Below are 8,148 nucleotides of genomic sequence, written 5' to 3' on the forward strand. Positions count from 1 at the left end.
TATGCAGCCACTTGTGTGGGTGCTTCTGACTTCAGAGCTCACGTGCAGCCGTGGCAACGTGGATGCTGCGATTGAGAGACGGGGCAATACTTGATACAAGCAAAAAGTGTCAATTTTATTGTGTTCTTAAGACATATTTATACTAGTTACAAGAAGCGTGTTTCAAACTGATTGGTCCCCACACCAAACTAGGTGATCACAGATTGGTTAATACAAAGAAGCCTTTTCCAAACATTTACTTCCTTCAGCAACAACAATAGTTCCTCTTATCAAGGTAACTGTCTCGCAACCACAGACACCTGTGCTCATCCTCACGTAGCCAGTACTCTTTTGTTCCTTCTAAACAAAGGCCTTATCTCGCTCTTCCCAAGGCCTGCGGCGACAAGTTCCAGCACGTCCAGCACATCGTCCTTTATCAACTGGTCCCTGCTGGGGGTCTTCCTGAAGCTAGCCAAATCCTGTCCTACACGTGGAAAGTTGGGAACGAGGCTTTTCATGTGGTTGGAGCATTCTGAGTCTTCCATCCCACTGCCTCTGTAAGGCAGCCTTAGGATTGGAGGTGTTATATGACTTGATTATATTTGCCTTAAACTTGCTTTAAATTTGTGCCACCTTGCAGGATGCTAGCAAAATGTAAGCTGTCATTATTGATTAACTTACTGGGTACCAGATGGCTTGAGCAGAAGTCTTGAAACAAAGCAAGTTTGAAATGGAACAGTTCTTGTGAGATACGGAGTCAGTAGAGGCTGGTTAGATTCGTCAACAACAATAGAGGGTGAAACAACATGGTTTGCAGGCCATATATGTAGATTTCAAAGGAAAGCTAAGTTGGGGTATGGCCATCAAGGGTTGCTTAAGACATCTGAGACCCTCAAAGACCACCACCTCAAATAACTGGGCATGTGCAAGGGGGAGGAGAAATATAATTACCTCTGCGACACCCTGCTCTCTCCTTCCTCCATGCATCCCTGACCGCTCCCTCTCCTCCTCACAACTTTTCCTCTCCTGCTGCTGGAGGGATCTGCTCTCTGGGCCTCTGGCTGTCACCAACATTTCGCAGCTGGCCCCTGCCCACCCAGCAGAGAGGCTGGGATGCACAGGATAGTAGGACGGGAGTAATGCTTTCTTCATATGCATGAGGGGGCCCCTTCCCATTGGGGCATCCTGAATGCAGTTGGATATTTGCCTCGTAGACCTTTCAAGGTAGATCTTTCAGTTGTTCTGGTACAGCAGGATTTAACCCTCACTGCTCAATCCACACACAGAAATGCACACACACATACTGCTCTTTGCAATGCTGGAATGTAGCTGTTACTCTGGGAAGCTTTTGATCATGCTTTTTGGAAACTCTTGCAAAGATTTTCTTCCGATGTGTGAGGCTTGCAGAGAAGCATGGGAATGTGTCTATTGACCCCTTTTCCTTCAGCTAACAGCATATAGTCCTGTAAAGCACAGCTGGATATTGGAATGAGTTTCTCTTCATTCTAGGTCCTTGCTGCCTCTTTGAAATCCTCAGTTCACTGCATGCCTCTGTACTTCACCTGGCTGACTTGGAGGGAAGGCCTGAGAAGTCATGGGAATGTGGGCATGGATGCACCCGCAACTCTAGATGCAGCATCCAGGGCTGCAGCCGTAGCATTGTTGTAAATCCGAGACTAAAGCATGCTGCTTGCAGTGCAGTGCGTTAACCAGAGCAACTGCCAACACTTGGCCTCTCATCTACCAGATTTCCACCAGTGGAAGGACGCACAGCAACCCTGATACCTCCAGGTAGTCGTCCTGCCATAGGCGGCACAAGTTTTTCATTTTAGCAGTAGACATACTGGATGGTTTGCTGACAAAAAAAAAATGAAAATCAGGTATGTGCAGACAGATTACACTCCCTCTATATGTATGAATATTTATGAATGTATCTATCATCAAAATTAATTCCTTTATTGCTGAACAAAAATATGTATTAGCTGATCTACTGGGAGAAAATACAGCTGCTCTGACAGTCTGTGAAAGGAAGAGATTAATTCCAGAGGTACAGATCTGCAGTAAGGGTGCCCAGCTGGCAGCTCTCTCCAGCTGATTCGTTCTGCGGTGACACAGCCTGAAATGGCATCTTCCCAAGCGTCAAGGTGTAGATCACGGTAAGACATCAACATAATCACTGTCATCAATTTCTGTAAAGAAATCAATAAAAACAATAATGGTATTGTCATTACAAATGGTTCTTCTGAAAGCCCATGGTAAGCAGGTTGGCCTGTGCCCGTATTGCTGGACAGGTATCAAGATTTCAATCTGGTTTGTGGGTATTTTCTCTGCTATTGCAGGGCCAGCGTTTAGGCCCTGTGTCCTGCAGACTGAGACCTCCAGGAGCCTGTATGGAGGAAAATCCTGCCTTTTATGGGCCAGCAAGCTCTGTTATTAAACAGTTGTTTAATATGAGACCCCTTCTTCCTGAGGAACAGTCCAATGTTGGAAATCATCCATACTTAGTAAATCAGACCAAAAGCTGAGATAGCTATGACTATAGCATAACATACCATTTCTTCTCTAAATAAATATCCAATGGAAATACTCTCCTCCCAGCTAAAGGAGGAGAGGTTGAACAAAACCTTTCTCTCTTAGACCTTGTCAGATTTGCTATGTTTTTTTGAGAAGATAGAAGAAAAGCAGAAACTGAATGCTTAGAACTCCTATCTCCATTATGGAAACCTACTGTCTGTTAAAGCAGCTGCCCTTAGACAAACTGCTCCTGGGCTACAAAAAGATGTTCAAAATTGTCCAGCAGCCGGTATTGTGACCCTAGTCCTGACAGGCATTCCACTGGTTGCACTGGAGCACTTAGTCCTCCATTTGCCCCAAAGTCAGCTGCTGGTGCAACATGAGGGACCAGACCATAAAAATATGGTGGTTGCTTTAGGAAGTCTTGTGGTGTTTTAAATGATGCCCTCATTTCAGAGAGATATCCATCCTAACATTACCCTAAACTTCCTCTGTGGGCACAGAGCAATGCAGTCTGAGGGAGAAGTTTGGACTGCTGTATAAGTGAACTTTAAGTTAAAATTGAATGGCAACAATTCCAAATTGATTTCATTATTTCTAAAAGCCTCCATTTTTATGACAACCACAAACATTTTGATAGTGAAATGAAAGGGTTTCTTTTCCTCCCAGACGAGTCTAGATCAGGACGTTGTGCATTTTCTAGGCAAGATTATGTTGCAGGACCAGATAGTAAAATATGAATTACACCTGATTTTTCCTAGAAATATATGCCTGATACTATAATATTTTCCATTTCCTTGGAGCAGTAATGAAAAGACACCACAAAACCCATTCTTAGAGCAAACGTGACCTATCTGCCTTAGTGATACAAATTACAATGTAGCATTGGAGACACTGGAAATGTCTCTCTGCTAATGTTTCCTCTCAGAAAGGTTGTTGCTGGATTAGCCCCTAAAAATGCAGTTTAGCGCATGAAGTGATGTCCTGTGTGCTTGACACGGGGGGCGCCAGAGCTGTTGCACTGTTGTTGCGTTCAAAAAACTCAGCATCTGTTGTACCGACAGATGCAACATCGGGGCTGGCCCAAATGACCTCATTTTAGGTAGTGTTATTCATGAAACATAAATCACACAGAAGACCAGATACTCCAAGATTTCTCCCCTTTATGGTAACTGCACTTAATTAAAGGATTTTCCTTGCTTGTTACCCTTAGTCTTCTAATCAGAGGACCAAGAAGAGTTTCAAGGTTATTTTGCAGCGTGTGAGCTGATGGATATTGCAGCTGAGCATTGTACATCTGTAATACGAAAAATAGCTTTAAAAAGTGTGAGAGGTGCTGGCAAGTTGCCAATAGCGTCTCTTATTCATCTTCCCCAAAATAAGGACATAGAGATGATGCGGGACTACAGTCTCCAACTTTGTGAAAACCTCCATCGTTATTGTATCAGTTTGCATAATATTTCTGTCAAGTAGGAATGTTGTATCCTTATCTTATACCTAGGACCGCTGAACAGAAATTAGCAGAAGATCAACCAGAGGCTGTGACCCTGAGCACAAGGCTGTATATTTCTTATTTTCAACAGACTAAAAAAATTAGTCATCTTTTAACACAAAACACAACAAACAACAAGTTTGCTGCCTTTTCCCTCTCCCCCCAGTATTTGTAAAATATCTGAGTTAATTAAATTTGGGTATAAAAATAGCTTTCAGCCTGGACAATGGAGGTAAAGGATAGCTTCAACTCTCAGTGAAGTGTAGCAGCCTGGCAGCTTGGCAGAACTGCTTTGGGTTAAAGTGGTCCTCAGCCTTCCCTAGACAGAAGCATCAACACCCGTGAAGGAGTGAGCTGTGGGAAATGTTGTGCTTTGCCTTCTGAACCTCTTTTCATGTTAACTTGTTGATTTGTAGTGGATGAGGGTATGTATGTAACCTGTGAGCAGGGAATAACCATTTACCAGTGAACCTAAGAGAGAAGGAAGGATGTTGAACTTCGGTCCACACAAGCTGGTCTCAGAGAACATGTAGCAGCTGTATACCACAAATCTGCCAATGCAGGTGTCTTAAAAATCCCATGAAGATAGAGCTAAATTTCTCACCATCATAGATGTCATCCTTTCCTGACTTGAACCTCAGACTGCTTTGCGAGGCCTCTGGTTTCTTTACTGGATAGCGAAGGTTTGTTATTAGTCCTTGATTTGGCTTTTCATAGTTGTATATCAGGTCCTTTAACGTTCTGAAGATCTTCTCTGGAACGCCTTCAGAAGTCTGCAAGGAAAGGAAAGCAACATTTTTGTGCAATTGCCTTTCACATAGAGTTGCCTAAGTGAACGGAAGGATATGTAGTTTCTCATTTACCAAGGAGCTATTTTGTAAACAGATTTGGTGGCAGAATATTGTATTATCCTTAAAACACTGTGGATATCTCTTTGGTGGTGCGGTTAAAGCACTAAGTGTAACCTCCCTCACCATCTTTTTTTTTGAAAAAAAGAACACAAGTTTAGCGACGACATACTGATTTCTCACTTAAACTGTTGGATTTAAGTAACTATGTGACAAGATGAAGCCAATCATTTTACTCACTATCAGTATTGTCAAGCAAAGGACACCTGCAGCAAAGGTGTCTGAGGCTTAGTGTGAAAGCCCCCAGTGCCAGCTTTTCCTTTTAGGCAGGAGTTTCTGATTTATCTCAGATTTGCGACTTTCATTGGAGACTCCTGAGGCCAAATACAGAGGATGAAACTCCTAAGCAGTGGAACAGCATTCTCATAAGCTGCTTTTTAATGTGTGAGCTGTACTGAACTGCTTCCACAGCACAGCCCTACAGTGATCTGTACTGAGACTTTGCAATGCTGGTGACTTCGGGACAGACAGACTGTAAGCACATTAATCAGCTCTAATCACAGTGAGGGTCCCAAACCTACTACTAGACATTAAAAATGAATGGGGCTATGGTTTTGCTTCATTCACTGTCTAGCAAAACCCTATATATTTTCTCTGCTTTTCTGCATCGTTTCTCTTCCCTCAGCCCTGCATGGCCTGTGTGCCACCACCACTGTGCGCTGGGCATGGCTGAGATAAAGATAACTTTTGTAGCAGCAGTCCATATAGTGCTCTGTTTTGGATTTGTGACTAAAACTGTGTTTTGCTTGTTGTTGAATAGTGCTCACCCAGCCTTGAGGTTGTGTCTTTTTCCTACTCTACTCATATGCAATAACATTAAAAAGTCAAGAATTGAGTAGAGAAGAAAACAGACTTGGAAATATTTTCTAAGGTAATGTGTAATAATTTTTTTGGTTTTGGTTAGGGCTGTGGTCTTCAGTGCAATCTTCACAGATGAAATTAGTTACTCACCTGTATTCTAAAATATCCTTGGTGTTCCCTGAAGATACGGTAAGTGTAGACGATTTCTTCAAAGCTGTGAAAAACATTGCTGTATACATTATGCTTTCCATCAACTGTTAGGCTATAGATCTTGATAAAGCAAGTCCAGCTAGCTCACCTCCACATCAGCCAACTGCCTGAGCTTTCTTACAGCTTCTTTGCTGCATTGCCTATGTTGAGTTTTGTACACTACAGCTCCAATAAAATAGATCTGATATGTCAAAGCAATGAGAATCCTTCAAGTTTATACATCCAGGAAAGGCTGGATGTCACTGAGAATTTGTATTACTAGTTTTGAAGCAGTAAAACACAGAACAGAGCCCGGAACTCCACTGCAGGTGCCATTTAAGAGAAGAGTCTTTGCTTCCAAAGTATGTAGAAGTCCTTGCTCCCTCCCAGCAAAGTTGCTTCATGGCAGTAGAATCCACTTTGTGCATGTGTCAACATGGGAATAAACTGCAGGCAAAGGGCTGGCACACGTGTCATTGAGAGCTGCAGTATCTCCATTTTTCATGTCACACTCAAACATATCTTCATGGATAGTGTAAAGCCACATATTCAGGAAGCCTATGAAGAACCATAGACTCATAGAATAGTTTTGGGTAGGAAGGGACCTTAAAGATCATCTAGTTCCAACCCCCCGGCCATGGGCAGGGACGTCCCACTAGATCAGGCTGCCCAAGGCCCCATCCAACCTGGCTTTGAACACCGTCAGGGATGGGGCGGCCACAGCTTCCCTGGGCAACCTGTGCCCATGCCTCATCACAGTCATGGTGAAGAAATGAACTTCATGACGAAGAAATGAAGAACGAACTGTTTTGTAACCTACCATACGACTTTCCAGTGTTTCTATGGTGCTAAACTGCTATTTACTCTTCATTACAAAAGCAGTAGCTTTGAGAAAGGTACTTATCATGTTTTTGCAGGCTAAGCTATTTTTTTCTGGGCTCCCCTTATTGTCTGCAGAGACCAGCATCAGCAGATCACGGTTCATCTATTCTCTGTTGTATAAAATGTCTTTTGCAAATGCACATTCTCATCACTCACTGTGAAGGAAGCCTAAGGCAACCAGCATTACTTGAATACATATACACATCCCCTCGGTGTCTGTTGATATTAGGGAAGAACTATTAATATTAAAGAAGAAGAACGATTTTCTTTAGATCTATTTGAAAACTCATAAAAAATTCAGTATTACTGTACTTACAAAACACAGAGACACAAGACTCCTTCCATGCTCTCACTCTCTCGTATTAAATAGCTACCATTCTTTCTGTTCTTGCTCAGCCTTTCTTCACAGGTTCTTCTTGTTATCTTTCCATGAAAAAACGGAAGCTCCATGGATGAGAGAAAACAAAGTCTCTTGCCTTTCAAATGAATTCCAGAAAATCTCAGAAGCCTGATGTTAAAATCAAACTTATTCCAAATATCTGCAGACAACTGAACGTGGAGCTGCTGAGTATACACCAGTTCGTCTGCTGTGTTGTGGTGGTGAGGTCGGCTACCAGCTCATGAATATAGTGAAGACAGGAAATGGGAAGTGGGTTTGTCTATGCTGGTCACAGTCCACCTCAGGAGGGAAGAGTCTTTTGTCACATTGTATCAGCAGACCTTTGAGTTGTGTATCACACTTCTAAGCTGTGCAATAGCTAAGGTGATACCCAAGTACAGTTACATTTTTAAGTTAACTTTTGTGTTTAAAGTTGCTCAAGGCCCTGCAAATAGGTTTCTTGGTCATAAAATCCTGCTTGGTTTGATTCCTTTCCTTGCCAGACTTGCCTTCTAACACAGTTGTTTAGTTGATTTTTTTTTCTGCTATGGTTCCTTTTTTTATCCTTATTTTTTTTTCTCTCTCTTTTTAAACTTTTTTTTTGTCTTCTTGTTTTTTTTTCACTGAAAGATGGTCAGCAATCAAGAAGATCTGCTGTCTCTCTGCTGTGATTTAGGAAATATGGTAGGAAGGAAAAGGGGATTAGGCAGTGTCTTTTGCCACCCCTAGGAAGCTATGATCAATTAAACACGGACAGGATACTGCCACACGTAGAACCTTGTGATAGGTCATGATAGGGCCCCCTACCCCCATGGAGAGTTAAGCATTCAGTTAATAATTGGTGAGGATGTTGGAGGTCAGGGTTAGATTGAAAGCTGTGGTCAAAAGCAGATAAAAGCAAAGCCTGTGTTCTTGATGAGTGGTGTGAACAAATGAGGAAGTTGTAAAGATCATTTGTTGTTTGAACAAATAGCAAAACCCACAAAATATAAAAAAAACAGAAA

At 42.3% G+C, this 8,148-nt stretch overlaps 1 protein-coding gene across 1 annotated transcript; it reads right to left on the reverse strand.

Annotated features, from left to right (window-relative positions):
- Window positions 1-160: 160 nt before the first annotated feature.
- SH2D1B (SH2 domain containing 1B) lies at window positions 161-7,423 on the reverse strand. Its single transcript, XM_069868829.1, has 4 exons — window positions 7,082-7,423; window positions 5,845-5,908; window positions 4,590-4,758; window positions 161-2,168 (listed from the first exon to the last, which is right to left on the reverse strand). Exons 1-4 carry the CDS (start codon window positions 7,213-7,215, stop codon window positions 2,131-2,133), a joined length of 405 nt encoding a protein of 134 aa, XP_069724930.1. The 5' UTR covers window positions 7,216-7,423; the 3' UTR covers window positions 161-2,130.
- Between the last annotated feature and the right edge of the window lie 725 nt (window positions 7,424-8,148).

This window comes from Phaenicophaeus curvirostris, chromosome 1 (genome assembly GCF_032191515.1).
Source record: "Phaenicophaeus curvirostris isolate KB17595 chromosome 1, BPBGC_Pcur_1.0, whole genome shotgun sequence".
In the NCBI taxonomy this organism is placed as follows: domain Eukaryota; kingdom Metazoa; phylum Chordata; class Aves; order Cuculiformes; family Cuculidae; genus Phaenicophaeus; species Phaenicophaeus curvirostris.

Excerpts from the sequence above, each read along its gene's own strand:
- SH2D1B (XM_069868829.1), bottom strand. The coding sequence starts at position 7,215 with ATGGAGCTTCCGTTTTTTCATGGAAAGATAACAAGAAGAACCTGTGAA. Across the intron at positions 5,909-7,081 it reads GTCTTGTGTCTCTGTGTTTT|CTTTGAAGAAATCGTCTACA; the intron begins GTAAGTACAGTA and ends TGTTTTTCACAG. Across the intron at positions 2,169-4,589 it reads AAAGGATGACATCTATGATG|AAATTGATGACAGTGATTAT; the intron begins GTGAGAAATTTA and ends ATTTCTTTACAG.